The sequence below is a fragment of the Malaclemys terrapin genome, chromosome 20 (genome assembly GCF_027887155.1).
Source record: "Malaclemys terrapin pileata isolate rMalTer1 chromosome 20, rMalTer1.hap1, whole genome shotgun sequence".
NCBI classification, from domain to species: Eukaryota; Metazoa; Chordata; order Testudines; family Emydidae; genus Malaclemys; species Malaclemys terrapin.
The window spans coordinates 11157211-11180884 of record NC_071524.1 but is presented as its reverse complement, the minus strand read 5'-3'; the positions used below and the strand labels follow the sequence as shown (position 1 = coordinate 11180884).

The 23674-nt window shown below is 58.7% G+C and overlaps 1 protein-coding gene across 1 annotated transcript; it reads left to right on the top strand.

The window, feature by feature from the left end:
• The first annotated feature begins 1499 nt into the window (after positions 1 to 1499).
• Positions 1500 to 23447, top strand: LOC128826363 (uncharacterized). The gene is made up of 6 exons (XM_054009611.1): positions 1500 to 1605; positions 2894 to 3175; positions 3820 to 5175; positions 6269 to 6287; positions 18484 to 18737; positions 20815 to 23447. The coding sequence occupies exons 2-6, from the start codon at positions 2928 to 2930 to the stop codon at positions 22166 to 22168; spliced, it is 3231 nt and encodes a 1076-aa protein (XP_053865586.1). The 5' UTR covers positions 1500 to 1605; positions 2894 to 2927; the 3' UTR covers positions 22169 to 23447.
• Positions 23448 to 23674: the final 227 nt, after the last annotated feature.

The following is a 23674-nucleotide window of genomic DNA, read 5'->3' as shown; positions in this document are numbered from 1 at the left end:
TTAGGGAAAGGCTAGAATTAGGGTGAAGGGCAGTTTTCACGTTAGATTTAAGGTTAGTTCTCTAAACTGAATGTATTTCCAATATAAAGTTCACTCAATTGTTTAGTTTATTATTTTAAATAGATTTTGCCTTAAATGGTGAGATTTAGTCACCATTTGCAGATAGCGCGCGCACACACATACACCTAACCATACTCTCTAACACACATCTAGTACACCTACTAACATGTACACAGTCCCACTAACTCTCTCTTACTCCCACTTGACCAGTCCTGGCTCCCTGCCCTTTACATAGGGTGACCAGACAGCAAATGTGAAAAATTGGGATAGAGGATGGGGGGTAATAGGAACCTATATAAGAAAAAGACCCAAAAATCGGGACTGTACCTATAAAAGCGGGACATCTGGTCACCCTACCTTTACATGAGCCAGTTCTGATGCTATCATGCAACTCCCCATCTCTTCCCTGGATCTGCTGCTGCTCAGGGTTTGTACAGGGTGTGGCAGAGTGGGGTCAACCAGATCCCCCTGGAGCTAACACTAAGCAATGAACAAGGCTTCACATCCAACCACCCTTGTCTATATTAGAGTGTGAAATGGGTCATGGCCCCAGTGCCAAACCTAACCTACATCCTCGTGTGCATACCCTGAGGGGTTAGGGCTAGAGCTAGGGCTGGGTTATAGTTCTGGATATGATTTTGTCCCGGTAAAATTAAACAAAATTCATGGTACAGTCATGGGGAAACTGTACAAAATCAGGGTCTGGTGATGGCGGGGCTGAAGCCGAAACCAGAGCCCCGCTGCCCAGAGCTGAAGCCCGAGCCCGAGCGGGGCTGAAGCAGGCTGAAAAAGTCACAGAGATCTGCAACCAAATCAGACCCTTAGCTGTGGTTAGGCCTCGGATATGGTGACCAGATGTCCCCATTTTATAGGAACAGTCTCGATTTTTGGGTCTTTTTCTTATATAGGCTCCTATTACCCCCCCGACCCCGTCCCGATTTTTCACACTTGCTGTCTGGTCACCCTAGTTTCGGCTGAGCGTTGGAATGGGGTTAGGATTAGTGTGAGGGGCAGGCGAGGGGCAGGTTTAAGGCTAGAGTTAGTTCTGGATAAACGAAAGGGGTTTCCAACAGAAAACGTCCCAAACCTAGTTTATGAACTAGCTTTTGGTTGCAAGGGCCAGTTTTGGCCACCATTGGGTGACAGCACCAGTGACAGCGCTCTCACCCCCACCCATGCTAACGCCCACCCGGCACACCCACTAACACACGCGCGTGCACAATGCACAACCCCGGGCACCCGCCTACACAGTCCCACAAACACCCCCCGCCCCCCGCAGTCCTGCCGCCCTGCGCCCCCTCTGGCCTCCGCCCAGCGAGTCCTGCTGCGCCCCGCCCCCGACCCCCGCCCGCTCCCCTCCAGGTCAGACCCCCGGAGACTCCCCCCGCCCCCGGAGTAGCGGGGGGGGGGGGCACGCGCGGTGCACGCTGGGACACCGAGGCATTGTCCTGTCCCGGCTCCCGGCTCCCGGCCGCGGCGCGCGCGGTGCATTGTGGGGGAGGAGCCCCGGTGCCCGGGCCCCCGGGACGGGACGGAGCTCGGCAGGTACCGGAGCGGGGCCCGGGGTGCGTCGGGGGGGGCCGGGCCCGTTGCTCGGAGCGGGGCCCGGGGTGTGTCGGGGGGGGCCGGGCCCGTTGCTCGGAGGGGGGCCCGGGGTGCGTCGGGGGGGCCGGGCCCGTTGCTCGGAGGGGGGCCCGGGGTGCGTCGGGGGGGGCCGGGCCCGTTGCCCGGAGGGGGCCCCGGGGTGCGTCGGGGGGCCGGGCCCGTTGCTCGGAGGGGGGCCCGGGGTGCGTCGGGGGGCCGGGCCCGTTGCTCGGAGCGGGGCCCGGGGTGTGTCGGGGGGGCCGGGCCCGTTGCTCGGAGAGGGGCCCGGGGTGTGTCGGGGGGGGCCGGGCCCGTTGCTCGGAGCGGGGCCCGGGGTGCGTCGGGGGGGGCTGGGCCCGTTGCTCGGAGAGGGGCCCGGGGTGCGTCGGGGGGCCGGGCCCGTTGCTCGGAGGGGGGCCCGGGGTGTGTCGGGGGGGGCCGGGCCCGTTGCTCGGAGGGGGGCCCGGGGTGTGTCGGGGGGGGGCCGGGCCCGTTGCTCGGAGGGGGGCCCGGGGTGTGTCGGGGGGCCGGGCCCGTTGCTCGGAGCGGGGCCCGGGGTGTGTCGGGGGGCCGGGCCCGTGGCCCGGAGGGGGGCCCGGGGTGTGTCGGGGGGGGCCGGGCCCGTTGCTCGGAGGGGGGCCCGGGGTGTGTCGGGGGGGCCGGGCCCGTTGCCCGGAGGGGGGCCCGGGGTGCGTCGGGGGGGGCTGGGCCCGTTGCTCGGAGGGGGGCCCGGGGTGCGTCGGGGGGCCGGGCCCGTTGCTCGGAGCGGGGCCCGGGGTGCGTCGGGGGGCCGGGCCCGTTGCTCGGAGCGGGGCCCGGGGTGTGTCGGGGGGGGCCGGGCCCGTTGCTCGGAGGGGGGCCCGGGGTGTGTCGGGGGGCCGGGCCCGTTGCTCGGAGCGGGGCCCGGGGTGTGTCGGGGGGCCGGGCCCGTGGCCCGGAGGGGGGCCCGGGGTGTGTCGGGGGGGGCCGGGCCTGTTGCTCGGAGAGGGGCCCGGGGTGTGTCGGGGGGCCGGGCCCGTTGCTCGGAGGGGGGCCCGGGGTGCGTCGGGGGGCCGGGCCCGTTGCTCGGAGGGGGGCCCGGGGTGCGTCGGGGGGCCGGGCCCGTTGCTCGGAGGGGGGCCCGGGGAGCGTCGGGAGGCTGGGACCCGGCAGCAGGAGGGGGCCAGGCAGGGCCGGCTGGTTCGGGGTGGACGGGAGGCTGCGTTTCCCCCCCTGCCCAGCTGACGCTGTCTTGTGTCCCCTGTGGCAGTGGCTCCCCGCGCCCACCCTCCGCCCGCAGGGCCATGGGGGACCTGGGCCTGGGCCAGGAGTTCCACACGTGGCATCAGTTCAGCAGCTTCTTCGATGACTGGTGCGAGAAGCACAAGGTGCTATTCATCATCGCCAGCCTCAAGCCGCTGATCTCGCTGCGCCAGAACCCGCTGCACTACCAGCCCAGCCTGGCCGCCACCCTGCGCTTCCGCTTCGTCCGCCTCATCTGCAAGCACAGCGGCACCTACGTGGGCCAGAGCACCGTGCAACGCAACCGGCTGTGAGTGGGACGCCCTAGGGCTCGCTGCAGGGCCGCCCCACCCCCCACTAAGTCCACACTCTGTAGCATTTAGTTTCTGCTGGCAGATCTTCCCCCCGCTATCCTGACTCTGCTGCTACATGGCGCACTGCTCTCCCCCGGGTGCGACTGGGGGCCTATCGTGTTCCCCCGGCTGTGGTGGCGGAGGGGGCCCTGCCTGGGCCTGGGGGAGCTGCCATTAGCCTTGCCAGGGGATTGCTGGGCATTACTGGGTTGCGTTCGGCCTGGCCAGGAGGTTTCCAGGCTGGGCCATGCCCAGTGTTAAATGTGCCGGTGATGGGGCTCCCCCGCATGCCCTGGAGGCAGCAATTTGCAGCCTGAGATCCTCTTCCTAGTTCTGTGTTCTGTGGCACCCGGCAACACCGCCCCATGGGGCCACGGCCCCTCTCCATTTAGTCCCCCCAGGTCAAGGGATGGGTTGGACACCAGGTGCCAAGATAGGCGGCTTGCCGGAGTGACTTCCACTGCCCATATCACTGGCAGCAGCGGGTGATGTCTTTATTTGCTTCAGGCTCACCCCTTCTGCCAGACCCTAGAGGCTGTCCCCACCCCCATCCCCTCCCACATGGCTGCCCCATGCTGACCCCTCCGTTTCCCCTCCCCAGCAGCGAGAAGATCGACTGCCCGGCCTCCATCACGCTGCGACTGGGCCCCAAGAAGGACCGGCTGGTGGTGATTGAGGCCAGCCTGGAGCACAACCACAAGTTGTCAGAGGTGGAGTTTGCTCACTACTTCAAGCGTCACCAGCTGGAGGCCAGCATGGGGCTGCCCATCCGCATCACCAACAGCGTGTCCAAGCGGTTCCTGGCGCCCGACCTGATCTGGAACCTGGAGGACTACAGCAAGGCCAAGGACAAGGGCATGTGCGAGTTGCTGAGCCAGCTGGACGGCCTATTCAAGAGCGACCCGGCCGCCAAGGTCAAGCTGGTCTTCCAAGAGGACGTGGCCGTGCTCAACAGCATCTTCCTGGCCACGTCGCACATGCGGAGCCTGGTGCAGCGCTTCCCCCGCTGCCTCTACATGGACAAGGCGGCCTGCGTCAACAGCGAGTTCGAGCTCTACTCGGTGCTCTGCCAGGACGGCAACGGGCGGGGCCGCGAGTGCGCGTACTGCGTGGCCCGCCGGGGTGTGCCCGATCTGGTCATCTTCATTGTGGCCTCCCTGGTGCAGAGCGCGCCCGACATCAAGCTAAAGGTGAAGTGTCTGACCGTGGGGGCGGGCATCACGGACGTGGACGCGGTGGAGGAGGTGCTGCCTTGTGCCCGGGTGCAGATCTGCCGGCTGCAGGTGCTGGAGGCGCTGTACCGCAAGGCGCGCGAGCTGGCTGTGCCCAAGGAGGACAAGGTGCGAAACCTGCTGCACAACATGGCCAACGCCAGCTCGCCCCGCGTCTACAGCCAGTACCTCAGCGACCTGGAGGACGTGGCGCCGCTGCCCTTCCTGCAGTACTACCTGGAGCACTGGCACCACAACAAGGGCATGTGGGCGGAGTGCTGGGCCTTCGAGCGCAACTGTGACTGCCCCTTTCTGGAGCACATGAGCTTCCACCAGCAGAAGCTGCGCTCGGCGCTGAGCCCGCCCCTGGGGCTGGCGGCCTGTGTGCGGGGGCTGCTGGAGCTTCAGGCGCTGCGGGTGGAGATGGCGGCGCTCAATGAAGAGCGGGTGTCGGAGCTGTACCGCGCCGTGTGCCCGCCAGACAGCGCTGCGCTCATCGCCGAGGAGCTTGGCCTGGCCAAGCACGCCAACTACCACGTCAAGGAGGTGCCCGAGGGCTTCCTGCTGGATGGCGGCATCTGCTCCTTCCTGGTGAGCCGCGACCTGGCCGCCTGCTCCTGCTCCATATATGTCTCAAGCCGCCGGCCCTGCCGCCACCTCTTCGCCACCCGCCTCTGGACTGGGCAGCCCCTCTACGACCCCGGCTTGCTGCATGCCCCATCGGGCGGTGAGGGGCAGGACACCTAGTGCCAGGGGCGCTGCCCAGACTGGCATCTCCTATTGCTGGGGCATGGCATGGCCCCACTCGGCTGCCTCCTAGTGCTGGGGGTGCTGCACAGACTGGCACCTTCTAGCACAGGAGTGCTGCACTCCCTGCCAGGCACTAGAGGGGCCAGCCACTTCCTAGCCCCTGGATGCCACGAGGACGGACACAGCCTCAGAGCTGCTCCCACAGCGCCACTCTGGGGGTGGAGAGGAGGAGGTGCCTGGGGGTGGAGGAGAGAACTGCCTGCCAACAGGTCCAGGGTACAGGACTGTGGGGGACGTGTGGGATGGGCAAGTCCCCACAGCACAAGGCTGGGGGTGCATGGCCTCAGGACAGTGAGAAGGGACATGGGGGTGCCTGAGAGGGTCAGGGAATGGGGGGTGGGTCTGGTTGTGGAGGTGACTCTTTATAAACTTCCCATCAATAAAATGCCTTTGGGAAAGCGTTGTCTGTGACATGGCTCAGCCAGGGGTGGGGTGAAGGCTCCCTGCCCTGCCCTGCCCAGCGAGTCCCAGGGAGACAGACTTCTGGGAGAGAGGGGTTCCCTCTGCAGGGGCAGTGCACCTCAGCCAGGATCGACAGTGACGCTGGCCAGCGTTGTGAAAGCTGTCGGGTTTGTTACTCAGCCGCACACAGCACAGGCTGTCCTTAGCTCAGAACAGAGAGCTGGAGGTTCAAGCAGAGCCCATTCTGGTCAGCCCAGAGCTCAGCCGAGCTGTAGGGAACCCCATTGTTCCAGCTCTGTCTCCCCCCATCTGACCGCCTTGGTCAGTTCCCAGGGAGAGTCCTGATTCCTTCCAGCAGCCAGCCCTTATCCCCCACTTCCCCAGTCTGTGCTCAGCTTCCCTGCGGAGAGAGGGGGAATCCATCCCCCTCTGGGGTGTTGGGTGCTAGGTGTCCATGTCCTGGGCATGTGGGTCTGCATGGGCGATTGGCCTTTCAGTGACCCATCCTGGCTCAGACAGCTGGGTGCCATTCCTACCTATGTCTCTTAGGGCATGTCTACACTGCAGTTGGACACCCACAGCTGGCCCGTGCCAGCTGACTCCGGCTACATGCCTGTTCAATTGCAGTGTAGGCTTCTGGGCCCGGGTGAGCTCTGGGCCCCTCCCAGTCACAGCGCCTGTGTGCCAGCCTGAGCCCGGAAGTCTGCGCTGCAGTTCAACAGCTGAGTCAGCTGGCAGGGGCCAGCCATGGGTGTCTAGTGTGGACATACCCTTAGCGGGCCCTGAGAGCAAACAAGCCCCACCATAATAATGTGACAGAGAGGGGAAACCGAGGCCCACATTGGGGTCAAATATTACAGGACATTCCCACCTCACCATGGTCCCCCTGTCCAGCGAGAGGCCAGCCCCTCATTCAGCCAGTGGTGCCAGCGGGGACAGCCTGGTAGCCCCTCAGCGTACCCCATGGATGAGCTCTGAGCTCTCATCGTCGCAGCACAGACCCAGGCTTTGCTGTGGTCACAGAGTGCCCTGTGGCCTGCAGAGGGAGCAGGAGCAAGGAGTGGGAGCCCTCAGCCAAGCGCTGCGCAGGCCTTGCAGGGGAACCCTGGGAATATCAGTTCCTCTGCCTGAGGGAGGAACTGGGTCCCAGTCAAGCGGGGAGGGCAGCAGGGGCGACCCTCCACCCCCAGCCTGGATGCCGGCCCCACCCGCACCCAGGCAAGGGCAGGTGGGTTCTGGTCACGGTATTGGCCCGCCTCCCCTCGAGTACAGCCCTTGAGGGTGGTGGTACCCAAGGGGAGAGCCCCTGCCCACAGGGCCTGCTCCGTGTGTGGCCAGGGAGGGGAACGAGAGGAGCCCCATTTGCCAGAGGGGGAGTGGGATGGGAGCAGGTCACGGGGTCACTATCACTGTGACCTTGAACCCCTCACGCCCAAGATCTGCAAGTACCACTCAATTGTGACCCAAGCCCAACTGTCCCAGTGCCCCCCCACCCCACTAGATAACCACTCCCATTCCACAGCCAGGAATAGAACCTGGGAGTCCTGACTTCCATCCTCCCCGGCTATAACTGACAGCAATGAGTGCAAAGTGATCGTTGTGCTATAGGGACAATTGATAAAGGGGGACTAGTCACCCCTGGGGTGGTCTCAGCCCGGGGCTGGGCAATGGCTGTATTGATGAGCTGGAAGGAAACATAGGCCCATTGCTGGTGAAGCATACAGGTGCAGAAGTGGTGAGTAACGCCGGGGACACACAGTACTACAGGGCGAGCTGCATCGTTGGTACAGTGCGTGCATCCAAACAGCATGCACCTCAACATGGGCAAGGGCAAAGGAACCAAGAGGAGGGGTTGCGTGCCGGATGTGGGGCCTGTGTCCTGGAGAGCAAAGACGCCGGAAAGAACGGCAGGGTCCCATTGGAATTGAACTGCCCAAGGCTCCCAGCGTGGGGCTGTGGCTAAGAGGGTGAGTGTGTGGCTGGCTGGATCAGCAGGGGGAGGGGATCATGTTCGTGAGACTGGTACTGGGTACGGTGTATATTCATAGTTTCATGCAGTTTAAGGCCAGATGGGCTCCTCTGCTCTGATCTTCATGGCCCAGGTGTTACACTGCACGCAGACACCCCTGGACCGAGCTCAGGGACTTCAGTCAGATGAAAGCATTTCAGTCCTCAAGGCACTGATTTCTGTGTGTCAGGCAGAGAGGCGAGACCGAGGGCGATGGCAGGGAATTGATCAGGTGCGATCTGCCCAACTCTATCCCAGCCAGGTAACCCCTGCCTCAGGCTGTAGAAAAGGGTGAAACCTCCCAAAGTCCCTACCAGTCTGATCTGGTGGGAAATTCCCACCAGATCCCAAATCAGGTGACCCACATATGAGAGCGAGATAGCAGCTAGACAGAGGATGTCCTCACTGCAAACAGGACAGGGACAAGTGGGGCGGGGTTGGAGAAGAGCTACAAGAAGGGAGGGCTGGGAACCTGCCGGGCAAGTAGAGGCTGAAGGATCTCAGTGAACTCAGTGTCTCCACGCCTCTGAGTACCTGCCCGGGGAGGAGATTTCAGAGAGCAGGGGGCTCTGTGCTCCCCCAGCAAAGGCAGAGCCTGGCTGGAGCTGAAGCTGGATAATCCCAGACTAGAAATAAAAGGTCAGTGTTTATCAGGGAGGGGAATTGACAGAACAACTGGCCTGGAACATGGAGGATTCTGCATCCCTGGCAGTCAGTACATCAGGACCACATGTATTTGCTGTAGCCCGGTCAGAGGTCAGTAGGCAGGGCTCACTGGTTGGGTTTGCCCAACCTGGGTGATGCAGACACCAGACTGGGCCCCTTCTGGCCTATTAACTAAAGACACTCACAGGCCGTGTCTAAGACTTTGGTCCACGCATGTTACACAAGGCGTACAACTGCTAAAGTTTGTATATCGCTCGGGCGTGTGTGTACTTGGCTGCTTGTGTTGGTGCTGTATACCCCTCAGGAGTGCGTGTGTCGCTGCACAGTGTGGTGCACCACAGGCAGGTATTCCAATATCCTTTTGGGAAATTTTCACAATGTATTATGGGACTGGTACGATTTGCCCAGGGATCTGGGAACTAGGGGGGTCAAGTTCCCAGCTTGCAACTTTGTCCATCCCATAATGCCCTCCATATCCCATCATTTTCATGTCTTTTTTTTTTTTAAATCCCCAAACCCTTTTGTTATTCTTCTGTCTCTGCCGTCCGTAAGAGAAGCACGGAGCCTGCAGCGCTCTGCACTGTTCTCATGAACATTGCAAACCCAGGACGTGCAGTTCTGTATGGGCAGACCTGCAGGAAGAACCACTCCAATGGGGGACATGAGATTTCTTTGAGGACACTGCTGAGGGACAGCGACAAACAGTTCAGGATTGTCTGTGGCATTCACACCGGAGCACGGCTGCCAGGCCCGAGAAATGAGCACTGACTGGTGGCATCGCATCGTAATGCAGGTTGGGACGACGAGCAGTGGCTGCAGAACTTTCAGATGTGAAAGGTCACGTTCCTGGATCTACATGCTGAACTTGCCCCAGCCCTCCAGAATGAGGGCTGCACTGACAATGGAGAAGTGTGTGGAGATCACACTCTGGACGCTTGCAATGCAGGATTGCTGCCGGTCAGCAGGAATCATTCTGGAGTTGGAAAATCCACTATGGGGGTGTGATGGGCCTCAGGGTCCTGCCACACCCATCCCAGAAAAGGAGCAGTAGAGGAGTCCTCCAAGCAAGGTACCAGTTTAAAGACTGCAGACGCACCCAACCAGGAAAGGAGGTGGGTGCCGCGCCATTATGTGGGGCCCTTGTCATGCAGTGTGTAGGGCTGTTACTTGTCTCCTGCTGCGCAGGACTGTGGCTCTCAGCAGTGTGCAGGACACAGAGGATGGATTTACAGCAATGCGGTTCCCAAACTGCGGTGAGGCGATAAACAACACGCACATCCCTATTTGGGCACCAGCCCGCCTCATCACAGAGGACAGCAACAGAAAGGGCTTTTTTATGATGGTGCAAGTGTTGGGTGGATCACCAAGAATGTTTCGCTGACATCAGTGTAGGCTGGTCAGGGATGGTGCATGACGCGTATGTCTTTAAGAACACGGGACTGTGCAGAAAGCCGCGAGCAGGGACTTTCTTTCCTGACTGGCAGATTACCGTTGGCGATCTTGAAATGCCAATAGTGATCCTGGGGGACCAGCCTGTAGGAGAGAGAGAGAGAGAGAGAGAGCCTGAAGTCCTGGGCCTGGTGTAAGATTTTGAGGCCTGAACCAGAGGCTGAGTCAAAGTTAGGCCCTGTGTTAAAGTAGCTGTTTACAAGTTTACTGTATGACCATCGCAAAAATATTGCTAGTGTTGCTAAAATACAGGCCCCCCGGAGACGTGACAGATACGGGGTATGTGTGAAAACACACTCCAGACGATTAGTCCAGGGCTATCCTGAGCTAACACCAGACAGGATGTTTTGCCCCAGGCACCTGGCTCATGCTACAAGAGGAGGTAGCAAGCAGATGGCATGAACTAGGGAGAGTTGTTTCTCAGTCTGTAAATATTGGGGTGCCTCACTTTATCTCTTTGTGTGGCCTGGGGGCCAGCAGAAATTCCTGCGACTCACTGAATCGCTCCTTGCCACAGGGCACTCGTGTTAGCACACCTGTAGCTCCTATGGGGAGCTAGGATTGTGTCTTGAGGGCACTAAACCCGGCCGAGTGCCTTTGTCCTAGAGCAGTGCCGGCAGTCGTTCTTGAATAACACCGAGGTCTGTGGAATTAGCAAGGGGCAGTTGATGCTTGCATGGAGAACACTGGCTTTTTTAAGGCAAAGACATGGAGCAGCTGTAACAACTCAAAGCAGCCCTGGACTGTGTCACCGCAGCAACGACACTTCAGCCTTCTGCATTTGACAACACAGCCTAGCCCTGGCTCATGAAGCCATACAGCGGCCACATCGACAGCACCAAGGAAGGGTTCAACTTCTTCCGGCTCAGCAGTTGCAGAATGACAGCTGAATGTGCTTTTGGTAGACAGACAGGGCACGGGCATTGTTTACTCAGTAAGTTGGATCTCCGTGCAAAAAAATATCCCCATGGGTTAGAGCTGCCGGCTGTGTCCTGTGAGGTAAAGGGGGCAAGGGTGAAGCTTGAACAGCCAGATGCAAGGGCTAGTACAAGAGCCCAGCATGGAGCTGTGCAGTTGAGGGAGGCTTTTAAAAAGCACTGTAACGGTCGGCCACAGCAGTGTTCTCTGTGGAGCGTTCTCGGGCCTGCCGCTTTGAGTGCTGCCAGGACCTGCGTCGTGCTTGCTGGACACGTAGAGATGTGGCTAGGTGCCTTCCTGGAGCTGTGAACTCCGGGGCGCTTGCTGCATGTGCCCAAGTCCTGCTTGCTTTGAGGGCCGCTCTGCATTCTGTAATATGTGTCATGAACGAATAAAGATAACTTGAGCCTCCAAAATTAGAACTTTATTGAATGAGTAAAAAACAGTGCAGAAAATCAATGGGCAAAGAAACCCGCAGGCCATGTTATACTCATTTTTAACATAACTTAATGGGGTGAAAATGTAAAATTAGAAAGGAAGTAAACATTACTGTCCATTTGAGTGCACAAATGCTGCCCGTAGTGGGTCCACATAGAGCAGCTGGGGCTCTCGCAGGTTAGCAGCTGTGACGCTGTGGTTTTGGAGTAGTAGGGGTAAGGATGCGGCCTGTGGTGCCCCATGGTATGGTGAGGGGTGTAGGGAGCAGTGATTATGGAGGTCTCCAAGGACTGCAAAGGGTGGAGAGTCTGGGATTGTTGGACCTGTAGGTCTGCCAGGATCTGCAGTGTTTGGTGTGCTACCTACCTGAGAAGTCCCATTATGTCCTGGTGCAGCTCCCTCCCCTTGTCTTGCTGGCACTCCTGGGCCCTTTTTCTGTCTGCTCTCTCCTTCTCCAGGCTGTCTGCCAAGTGGGCCATCCAGGGCCTTTGTTCACAGTCCAAGGCAGCAGTAGCTGCAGGGTCTCAGTGAATGTGCCCTCGCTAGTCCTCTTCTTCCTTTGCCTCAAGGATGCAATGGCAGCAGCTGTGATGAAAAGATTCACTGTACCCCTGGATTTACAGTCATGAGGGAACTATACGTTTCCAACCTCCCTTCTCTTACTCCCATAAACCCTTTTAACAAGACATGCCTATTGACACTTCAGCTTTGGAGCACCTCGGCACAGTACTGCTCTCCAGCCCCAGCTGTGGTCCAGGGTGGGGGAGGATTTTCTCTGGCAGATGATGTAAAATTTTGGTCCCTATTCCACAGGTATGAGTACAGGGCAATGGCACTGAATATTGGCACTGTTTTCCACAGGAGGTGGTGAGTTTAGCTGATCTCTCACTCCTGAGGGTCACAAAGCACAGCTGCTACTGGTGTCCTGAAGCCGCCCAGGCCCGTATGCCAATAGCCTGTGTACTGCGATGGTGCCAGTCGAACGCATTGCAGAGTGGCATGGGATAGTGTCCTATTGTGGGGGAAGAAATAAGGCAGCCCTCTCTACAAACTTTTGGGAGAGGATTGCAGAGAATCTGCATGAACCTTTCCTGGAGATCTCTCAGGAGGATCCAAGGGACATAAAGCGTTCCTCATGCCCCCGCCTCCAACCCAACAGGAGAATGAAAAGCAGATGCCAGCCCTACCTCTGTTTGTTGCACCACTACCTCTTCTTGTAAGAGTCAAACAAGGAAACATCGATACATGTGTCTGGTTAACTTGGGGAAGGGCCAGATACTATATTTAAATTTAAACACTGTAAGGGAAAATGCATGCACATGCTTCTCTGCGTTCCCCTCCCCTCATCTGTGTTTGACTGGCAGGACTGGCTGACTGTGGTCCTGGCTTGCAGCTTGGCTGGAGTCCTCCACCACGTCTCCCCCTCCTCCTTGCTCTTCTCTGTAGTGGTCTCTGTCTCGGGCTCCACCATGGTTCCCTACAGAAGTGGCGGGGGGCAGCACTAGATCGACTGTTGGCCTCCCTGGTCTTGTGGTATCCCTGGCGAAATTCCTTTGCTTTCATGTTGCAGTGCTGCTGATCCCTGTCATATCCCTGTGCAATCTGGGTGTAGATGTCCATGTTTCTACAGCTGGTCCATAGCTGTGTATGCACAGTCTCTTCTCCTCACAGGCCCAAGAGATCCACTATCTCCTGTCTGCTCCAGGCAGGAGTGTGGAGCTGGTGTAATTCACCTCTGGCATGGCTCATTGTGCAGCTGCATGTAACAATGGTGATCTGAGAAGTGTGCTTGCCAAGCTGGGCTATCAGGAAAAGGCATTTCAAAACCGGGGCGATGGCTTCCGCTGTCTGTGAGCCCATGTCCTGGGCAGTAGAGTTCACAGTTGTGAGCAGGGCAGTCACTGACCCAGGGAATTGGACATAGTGGGACAGCTGCTAGAGGACTGTTGGATTCAACATGTGTCATGTAGCGTGTATGTTTGCACTGCATCAGCCTCAGCAGGTCTGCTCCATGCTGTCTGGGGATGTGGGTTGGCTGCTCCCCATAATGGGGGGCACACGGCAGGGGACACATTGGACTGTAGATGCACGCACAAATGGGGTTGACATAAGGCATCTTCTGTCAGCCTAAACTTCGTAGTGTAGACCAGGCCTCAGAGGGCATATGCATTTCCTCACTCCACCCCAGCAATCCGTAGCTACGGGATGCCTTCCATCCAGCCTCAGTGCCAGTATTCCCCAGACAAGGAGAGGTTACAAGCCAGCTGATCTCTACCCACAGGTTTTATGCTAGTTCTCTAAATCCCAGCTCTGTCTTTGGGCCTTTCCCATGGGTCCCTGGTGCTGCGCTCCCAGCATGGCCATATACTTGCTGTATTGTCACACCTTACAGCAGTGTCCATATGGTGACTATATAGAGCTCCTGGCGTGAGCCCTGCAGCCGGACTGGGGGAACCAACTTTCTACCCACTAGCCCTGGGCCAGCGTCACGACTTATCAGCCAGCCCTGTCCAGAGATGCTATGTCTGCTCTGTGCAGGGATGGCAATGCCAGGACACACACTATTACCCCTGTGTGGTGTTGCATCCACACTAGGACTGGCCTCTCTTTACCAGACAGGGAAGGTAAAAGCTCTGCAGTCTGTGGGCAGAGGTTTCCAACTCCCTAGAGACCCTCCTGCAGCCTTCCTCACCCTGTCATTACTCCCTAGAGTGTGAGGGGGCTGCAGTGCATTGTGGGAGCTGGGGGAACTGGATGACAGCTGCAGTGCATTTTAGGGACTCGCAGAGGGTGAGAACTGCAGTGCATTGTGGGAGCTGGGGGGGTTGGGTGAGGGCTGCAGCAGTGCATTGTGGGAACTGGGGCTGGATGATAGCTTGCAGTGTATCCTGGAGACTGGCAGGGGGACGAGGGCTGCAGTGCATTGTGGGAACTGGGGGCTGGGTGAGAGCTGCAGTGCATTGTGGGGAGGGTTGAGGCTGCAGGCATTGTGGGAACTGGGGGCTGGGTAAGAGCTGCAGTGCATTGTGGGGAGCTTAGGGGGCTGGTTTGGCAGTGCAGTGGGGGGACCGGTGGGGGGGAGGTGAGGGCTGCGGTGCATTGTGGGAAGCGGGGGCTGGGTGAGAGCTGCAGTGCATTGTGGGGAGCTTAGGGGGCTGGCTTGGCAGTGCAGTGGGGGGACCGGTGGGGGGGAGGTGAGGGCTGCGGTGCATTGTGGGAAGCGGGGGCTGGGTGAGAGCTGCAGTGCATTGTGGGGAGCTTAGGGGGCTGGCTTGGCAGTGCAGTGGGGGGACCGGTGGGGGGGAGGTGAGGGCTGCGGTGCATTGTGGGAAGCGGGGGCTGGGTGAGAGCTGCAGTGCATTGTGGGGAGCTTAGGGGGCTGGCTTGGCAGTGCAGTGGGGGGACCGGTGGGGGGGAGGTGAGGGCTGCGGTGCATTGTGGGAAGCGGGGGCTGGGTGAGGGCTGCAGAGCATTGTGGGGGCTGGGGGCTGGGTAAGAGCTGCAGTGCATTGTGGGGAGCTTAGGGGGCTGGCTTGGCAGTGCAGTGGGGGGACCGGTGGGGGGGAGGTGAGGGCTGCGGTGCATTGTGGGAAGCGGGGGCTGGGTGAGAGCTGCAGAGCATTGTGGGGGCTGGGGGCTCTAGTCCCTGCTATTGCTGCTTGCGGAGCATCCTGGTGCAGCCGGGCTGGTGAGCTGGGCGGGACCCGCCGCGGGCTGCAGCTCGGGGCTGGCCGGGGCGGGGGTTGACCTGCGCGCGGGGCTGGAGCTCAGGGCTGGACCCACCCAGGACACAAGCTGATGCTCGGGGCTGTCGGTGGGTCCCTCCTGCTCCGATCGCAGCTCCGTGCAGGGCTCGGGGTTGCAGGGCTGGGCTGCGGGGTGGGGAATGGATGGGGCTGGGCGAGCCGCTTGGGGTAGTGCAGCACAAGGGGTGGCCAGCTGGGATGGTGTGTGTGACAGGGTGTGTGAGAGAGCTGGCTGAGGACCGTTCATGTTGATTTGTGTTACGTCCTGGAGCACTGGGGTAGTTCAGAAGGCTGGAAGAAAGCTAACATTGTGCCCGTATTTAAAAAGGGGGTAACCTGGGTAGTTACAGGCCTGTCAGCCTGACATTAATTCCAGGCAAGATAATGGAGCAGCTGATACAGGACTTGATTAATGAAGAAGTAAAGAAGGGTACTATAATTAATGCCAATCAACATGAAACATTAACTTGATTTTTTTTATGAGATTACAAGTTTGGTTGATATAGGGAATAAAGTTGATGTAATAGACTTAGACTTCTGTAAGGGGTTTGACTTGGTACCTCACGACCTTTTGATTAAAAAAACTAGAACAATATAAAATTACCATGGTCCACGGTAAATGGATTAAAAACTGGCTGATAGGTCTCAAAGTGTAATTGTAAATGGGGAATAGTCATCGGTTGGGGGTGATTCCAGTGGGTGCCGCAGGGACCAGTTCTTGGCCCTATGCAGTTTAACATTTTTATCAATGACCGGCCAGGGGTTCTCAAACTGGGAGTCGGGACTCCTCAGGGGGTCGCAAGGTTATTACATGGGGGGGTCGCGCGCTGTCAACCTCCACCCCAAATCCCACTTTGCCTCCAGCATTTATAATGATGTTAAATAATATTAAAAAGTGTTTTTAATTTGTAAGGGGAGTCGCACTCAGGGGCTTGCTGTGTGAAAGGGGTCACCAGTACAAAAGTTTGAGAGCCAGTGAGAAGAAAACATAAAATATCACTCATAAAGTTTGCAGATAATACAAAAATTGGGAGAGTGACAAATAATGAAGAGGACAGGTCACTGATACAGAGTGATCTGGTTCGCTTGGTAAACTGGGCACAAGCAAACAATGTGCATTTTAATACAGTTAAATGTATACAGCTAGGAACAAAGAATGCAGGTCATATTTATGTGGTGAACTCTCTCCTGGGAAGCAGTGACTCTGAAAAAGATTGGGGGATCATGGTGGATAGTCAGGTGAATCTGAGCTCCCGGTGTGACACTGTGGCTGAAAGAGCTAATGCAATTCTGGGATGCATAAATGGAAGTCTTGAGTAACAGCAGAGAGTATTTTACCTCTATATTTGGCACTGGTGTCCAGTTCTGGTGTCCACCATTTAAGAAGGATATTGATCAATTGCAGAGGGTTCAGAGAAGAACCACAAGAATGATTAAAAGATTGTGCTCCCTGAGTCTCCCACAATAAGGCAGGTTTTCCAAACTATTTAGTTTTACAAAGAGAAGATTAAGGGGGGGATGATCACAGACTGTAAGTGCCTAGGTGGGGGCTCTTCAGTCTAGCAGAGGAAGGTCTAATACGATCCACTGGGTGGAAGTTGAAGCTCGACAAATTCAGACTGGAAATAAGATGTAAATGTTAACAGTGAGATTCTCTATCACTGGCCATTTTTGGCTCAAGATTGGGTGTTTTTGTAAAAGATCTGCCCTAGGAATTATTTTGGGGCAGGTCTCTGGCCTGTGTTATACAGGAGGTCAGACTAGATGAACACAATGGTCCCTTCTGGATTTGGAATCTATGGTGTGGAGGAAGGACCGTGTGTGTGGGTGGGAGGGAGGGAGGGTGTGACACAGAATAAGGGCTCTGAGTGTGATACAGGGTGTGTGTGACACTAAAAGGGGGCTGAATTTGTGTGACGGGAGCATAAAAATTGGGGCCCCATGTATATGACTCAGGGTGTATGACAAGGTGTGTGACACACAAGTGGGCAGTGTGATTGTGACATGGGGGAATAGGAAGTTCACTACGACGTGCAGTGGCTGTAGGGTACCTGAGAGCATTGCACCATAGAAACTTCACACGAGCAGGGAAATGGCAGCCCCGGCCTGTGAAATTGCCAGAGCTGCTAGTCTGTCTGTGGAATTTCATGGGGTGAGGTTAGTTCCAGAAGACTTGAGACGCCATCAGCACAGAGCTCAGCCTATGGAAACAATGACAGGTGTCACCTGCCCTTCTGTATAACACAGCCCGAGACTTCAGCCAGTCACCATTGTCTGTTTGGCCCAATAACTTGTATCTGACTAAAGCAGCTTCCAGAAGAGCACTTAGCCTGGACCTGAATCCAGCGAGTGATGGGGAAGCTACCCTCATCTGCCTTATTTCTGGTTGGAATTGGTCTGGCTTTAGTTTCCCACCAGTCACTCTTGTTCTGTCTTTTCTCTGCTAGAGTAAAGGGCCCTTCAGCACCTGGGATTGTCTCTCTGGGATGTGTAACCAAGTCGCCTTTCAACCTTCTTCTTGAGCAGCTAAACAGCCTGGGCTCTTTCTGTCTCTCCCTGGCAGGCATTTTCTCCAGTCCACAAATCATTTTTGGGTTGGGGTTTTTTTTTGCCTTTTCTCTGCACCCTCAACAATTATTCAACATCCTTTATAAACATGGACACCAGAACAGCAGGCAGGAGTCCAGGGCCTGCCCCACCAACGCCGTACCCAGAGGGAAAACTGCCTCCTACCTCCCTATCCAGCCAAAGGTCACTTTAGCCCTTGTTGCCACAGCATTGCCTTAGGAGTCCCTGTTGAGGTGTTTGTCCCCTATGCCCCCTGAATCCCTTTCCGCGTCCCTGCTTTCTAGGGTCCAGCCCCTGTGTGGTCAGTGTGACCTGCATCCCTTGTTCCTAGAGGCTGCATTAAACACATTCTGTTTGAATGGGCCCAGCTGACCAAGCCGTGCAGCTCGCCCGGTCTGGCTGCCCTGGCCTCGTCGCTAATTACCGCTCGGCTGGTCTGTGTGTCAGCCGTGAATGCTCTTCTCAGCTGGGAGTTTGTATTTCCTACCTGATCGCTGATGAAAATGAAGACTAGCGTCAGGCCGAGAGCTGGTCCCTGCAGAGCCCACTTGACGGGGAGTGCATGGACGACTGCGCTCGGAAAGCTGTCACGTAGCCAGCTGTCAATCCGCTGAACGTGTGTGTGAGAGAGAGAGACAGACAATGGGCGTGTGTGAGAACAGGCTGCTGGTGTGGGGTGCCCCATGGGCTGAGAGGTTTGTGGAGCTGCATGGGAACATGATCCATACACAGTGGGGGTTTGATACATACCCCAGCTCCCTCCTGCCCCTCCCTTCCTCCGTGTCACACCAGAGCTGCCCTGAGGCTGATATTGGGGAGTCACAGCAGTTACTGGGGGGCAGCGCTGGTTGGGCTGAACAGCAGGGGCACATGCCCAGAGGACGCGGGCTGGGGGGCTGAGTCCGTGCAGCTGTGAGCCCGTTCCTGGTGTCCCTCTGCTCCGTCCCTGGTCAGGAGGCTGTCTGAGGGTTGCCTGTCGTGCTGTGGGTCTCCAGCACTGAGCTCTGTCCCCTGCCCGTCCTGGTGCTGACCCCAGCTGTCCCCATCAGGCTCAGGTGCCCCGCGGGATGGAGGAGGACGAGCTGCAGGAGAAGGAGTTCTTCTCGTGGGAGGAATTCAGCGCCTTCTTCGACGCCTGGTGCGAGCGCAGGAAGGTCCTGTTCTTTGTCAAGAATTCGGTGCCGCTCAGCAAGTGCAAGTGGGCAACGGTGCCCCCACGGCCCGACGTGGTGGAGGCCCTCAAGTACAGCTCCGTGCGCCTGGTCTGCAAGGACTTTCGCGGCTCCAGCAAGCCCGACCAGGGGTGAGGACCCACTGTGGGCGGAGCACGGGGGGTGGGCAGTTCGGTGGAGGGGCAGCACATGCAGAAGGGCTGGGGGAGGCACAGGGACACAGCTATGCAGGACGGTTCAGCACCAAACTGGGCATGTACCATGTTCCCCGTGGGACTCCTGTGCATCGTGGTGTTCACCAGAGCCCACCTGCAAAGCAGGGTCTAACTGGGCCAGGGCTTGGAGCCCATATCCTTGCTGTGTGGGTCTCAGGAGGGGGCACTCTCCCCTGGCAGTTAGTGCTGGCCCTAATGCCCAGGTGGTGCTAGGGGGCCTTTGCTGTGGAGAGCAAGAAGTGGGGGGTGGTGACTCAGTAGAGGGCGCTGTCCCTTGGCAGTAAGTGCTGTCCCCGATGCCCAGGGCAGCACTAGGGGGCCTGTGCTGAAGGGAGCTGAGTGGCTGATCTAGATGTAAAATTGGAGTCTTCCTCACTCGTAGTTAAAACGATCCCATGGAGAGTTCCCTTAAGAGCTGGGGTGAGAACCCAGGTATCCTTTTGAAACGCTAAGATGGCTAGTCTGTCTCCCTACAACCCCCATTTCTGTTCTCTGTATGACTCCCCTTCCTGATCTCAACTGTTGTTCATTGGTTCGGTGTGACTTTTAAATGGCCTTCATGTCCCACCCCAGAGGCAGCTGCATCGCAGTACCGGGCAAGGAATCCTGTATAAAGAGTCTCCACACCCCAGGCACGGGATCCCTCTGTAGCCTTTTCCTATGTCCCATTGGGGCTGAGGTGTGTGTGGCTGAAGGGGCAGATGAGTGGCTGTTGTCAGTGCGTGTTACCCTAGGCGGGTGAGGCTGTGATGGGGCAAAGCTTACGTCCCTCGGCACTGCCAGACTGGCTCAGCCCCAGGCTGCCTACCTCCATATCTGAGGGTGGCAGCACCTGCTGCTGCTGAGGGAGCTGCCCGAATCCCTGCAGTGGGGAGTGCTGGCATAGCCTGCCCCAGGGAACTCCCCCCGGCTCCTGTCAGTCTGTGGCTGGCTGGGAGGTGGGTTATCTCCCTGCCCCGTTGCGGGGGCTTTAATCCTGACTCTAATAATTAATAACAGTCCCCCGCTCTTATCTAGTCCTTTGCCTCGCAGAGCTCACAGCCCTTTACCCACTGTACAGAGGGGAAACTGAGGCACAGAGAAGGGACAGGACTTGCCCAAGGGCCAGGGCCGGCTCCAGGCACCAGCGCAGCAAGCAGGTGCTTGGGGCGGCCAAGGGGAAGGGGTGGCATGTCCGGCAATTCGGCGGCGGGTCCCTCCGTCCCTCTCGGAGGGCAGGACCTGCCGCCGAAGAAGAAAGTGGCGCGGTGGAGCTGCCGCCGAAGGGCCGCTGATTGCAATCGTGGCTTTTTTTTCTTTTTCCCCACCGCTTGGGGCGGCAAAAACCCTGGAGCCGGCCCTGCCAAGGGTGCACACCAGGCAGAGCTGGGAACAGAGCCCAGCTTTTTTGTGTCCCAGTGCAGAGCTCTATCCAGTAGGCCACACTCCCTCAGTAATGTTGGGTGTTCTTGTTATCCAGACAAAGGCCCAGCTCGTCTCTGAGCCCTGCTCAGCCCTGGCCCAGCGCTTCCTTGTGGTAGTGAGTTCCCCAGGCTTATAGCACTGTGGGGGAGGGATTTCTTCCTGTCTCATTGCCCATGTCCTGGTTCCTGCCTCATGAGCGAGGGGAGCAGAGGTACCTGTCTCTGTCCCAATCGATGCCATGGGTCCCTCTGTCCCATCCTCTCCATGCAGTAATCTGCTTGGGCTCTTCAGCCCCCCAACTGGAAGCCCCCCTCCCAGCACAATAGCTGAGTTCCAGCTGGCATGGCTCTGAGGTCTCCCCAGCAGACCTGCAGTGGGGTGCCCTCACCCCAGGGCAGCGAGCCGGTGAGCCAGGCCCCTACTATTAGGGCTGTGTGGAGGCTCCATGCACACAGGTGTATGCCGTGGTACCCGCCAGGCATGGGGTGAGCATAGGCCCCGCCCTGCCAGCTCCCACAGCTGCCTCCTGGCCCATGGGTGAGGCGTGTGCTGGGGTCCCAGCCTGCTCAGCCTCTCTCTCTGCCCACAGGGGGCAGCACAAGGGCTGCTGTGCCAGCATTGTGCTGAAGATGAGCCCCAAGAAGGACCGGCTGATTGTCACCGAGTGCCAGCTGGCCCACAACCACGCCCTGTGCCCCATCGAGTTTGCCTACTACTTCAAGAAGGGCTACCTGATGGCCAACTCATGCTTGCCGGTGCGCACCACCAACAAGATCTCCAAGCAGTTTGTGGGGGGGCCAGACGTGCGGCGCCTGCTCTCCTACTGCAAGAGCCGTGACCACGGGGTGCTGGACGTGCTGACCGTGCTGGATGGGCTCTTCGCCAGCGACCCTAGCGCCAAGGTCAAGCTGGTCTTCATGGAGGACAAGGTCATCGTCCAGACCATCTTCTTCCTGAGCTCGCGCATGATGGCGCTGAGCCGACGCTTCCCGCTCATGCTGTTCTTTGACCGCATGGTGGGGCTGAACGAGGAGTTTGACCTGTATTCAGTGCTGTGCGTGGACGGGGCGGGGCGCGGCCGCGAGGTGGCCTACTGCCTGACGCAGCGGGAGACGCCCGACCTGCTGCGCTTCACACTGGCCTCGCTGGTGCAGAGCGTGCCTGAGGTCAAGCTGCAGGTGCGGTGCATCACGCTGGGCGTGGAGATTGCCCACCTGGAGGCGGTGAAGGAGCTGCTGCCCAATGCCCGCGTGCAGATCTGCCGCTCCCAGGTGCTGGAGACGCTCTTCAGCAAGGCTCAGGAGCTGGGTGCCGCCGAAGATGAGCGCATCTGGCCCCTGCTCTGCCGGCTGGCTGCAGCCAAGTCGCCGGCCGCCTACCAGCAGGCGGTGCAGGAGATGAAGTCCATTCTCCCCCAGCGCTTTGTGCGCTACTTCCAGCGCCATTGGCAGCCGCGCAGCGAGATGTGGGTGCAGTTCTGGGCCTTTGAGACGGCCCGCAACGTCAACGCCTGCGAGCTGCTCAAGCAGCACCAGCGCCGGCTGCTGGCAGCCCTCAGCCCCTCGCCCACCGTGGCCCAGTGCATGCTGGACCTGCTGGCCATGCAGGTGGGCAGCGAGGCCCACGAGCTGGACGAGGGAGAGCTGGCCACGCACTACCGTGCCATCTGCAAGCCAGAGCCGGCTGGACTGATCGAGGAGGAGCTGGGCTTTGCACGGCACGGCCGCTACCGCTTCCAGGAGACGGCCGAGGGCTACCTGCTCCATGACGGCCTGTCCGAGTTCGCCATGGATCAGGCCCTGACGCGCTGCTCCTGTTCCATCTACACCTCCAGCCTGCTCCCCTGCCGCCACCTCTTCGCCACGCGCCTGCGCACCGGGCTGGCGCTCTTTGACCCTGGCCTGCTGCACAGGAACCGGGCAGCACTGCTGGGAGCATGCTAGGGCCGTGGGGCAGGGACTCCAGCTGCTCCGGGTGCTTACTGTGTAAGTCAGGGGGCCAGGCACTGGTGCGGGGCCGGCTGCACATCTGCAGCTCGCACAGCAGGGGAGAAGCCAGCCCATTGCCACGATGGGGGTGCCCTGCGATGACGTCAGGATGGAGGGGATACCTGGGTGCTGGTCCTGTTTGACTTGTTTTCACAGAGAAGAGAAAGTGGCAGGTGGTGCTGTCCTGTAGCTGAGAGCACCCACAGCCAGTGCCAGGCAGGGACCTCAGTGGGTTGGGTGCCCATCATGGGCTGGGTGCTGCTGTCCCATAGCTCAGAGCACCTGCAGCCCAGGCCGGGTAGAGATCCCAAGGTGTCTGTGTACCCATGGTGGGCTGGGCACCGCTGGCCCCTAGCTGAGAGCACCCAGAGCCCCTGGCAGAGGTGGGTGGGTGGATGTTGCCATGTGGGGTGTGATACTCTGGGGTGTCTGCGCCTGCCGAGGCGGGTGGGTGGATGATGCCATGCAGGGTGTGACACTCTGGGGTGTCTGCGCTGCAGAGGTGGATGGGCGGATCATGCCATTTTGGGTGTGACGCTCGGGGGTTTCTGCGCTGCAGAGGCGAGCGGATGATGCCATACGGTGTGTGACACTCTGGGGTGTCTGCGCTGCAGAGGTGAGTGGGCGGATCATGCCATTTTGGGTGTGACACTCGGGGGTTTCTGCGCTGCAGAGGCGGGCGGATGATGCCATACGGTGTGTGACGCTCTGGGGTGTCTGTGCTGTCAGAGGTTGGTGGGTGGATGGTGTCATGTGGGGTGTGATGCTCTGTGGTTTTCTGTGCTGGCAGAGGTGGATGGGTGGATGGTGCCATACGGGGTGTGACACTCTAGGGATGTCTGCGCTGGCCGAGGTGGTTGGATGGATGATGCCATGCAGAGTTTGACACTCTAGGGGTGTCTGCGCTGGCAGAAGTGGGTGGGCGGATGGTGCCATGTGGGGTGTGACACTCTGGGGTGTCTGCGCTGGCAGTGGCGAGTGGGCGGATGGTGCCATGTGGGGTGTGATGCTCTGGGGTGTCTGCGCTGGCAGGGGCGAGTGGGCGGATGGTGCCATGTGACGTGTGATACTCTGGGGTGTCTGTGCTGGCAGGGGCAGATGGTGCCATGCGGGGTGTGATGCTCTGGGGTATCTGTGCTGTCAGAGGTGGGTCTGTGGATGATGTGGTGTGACACTCTCTTTGTACAGAGAATACATTTTATTCAATAAACGTATATTTTCCTTTTTGACCCTTCCTGGCTTACAGCTCCTCCCTCAATTCCTTTGTGCTCTGATGGCTCTGTGGTTTCCTTCAGGGCCAAATCTGGGGCTGCCCAGCTTGGTGCACATTGCTGTGGTGCCAGGGCTCTGAGTCAACTGGTGCCATGCCCCCACCCCCTCCAGCTGCTGGCTCTTCTCACAGTCTCAGCTTTCATTGCTTTAAAAAGTCCGTCTCTAGAGGCCTGGGTGTGTGGAAAAGAT

Coding starts and splice junctions, on each gene's coding strand:
- LOC128826363 (XM_054009611.1), top strand. CDS start 2,928: ATGGGGGACCTGGGCCTGGGCCAGGAGTTCCACACGTGGCATCAGTTC. Junction 3,176..3,819: donor ACCGTGCAACGCAACCGGCT/GTGAGTGGGACG, acceptor TCCCCTCCCCAG/CAGCGAGAAGATCGACTGCC. Junction 18,738..20,814: donor TCCAGCAAGCCCGACCAGGG/GTGAGGACCCAC, acceptor CTCTGCCCACAG/GGGGCAGCACAAGGGCTGCT.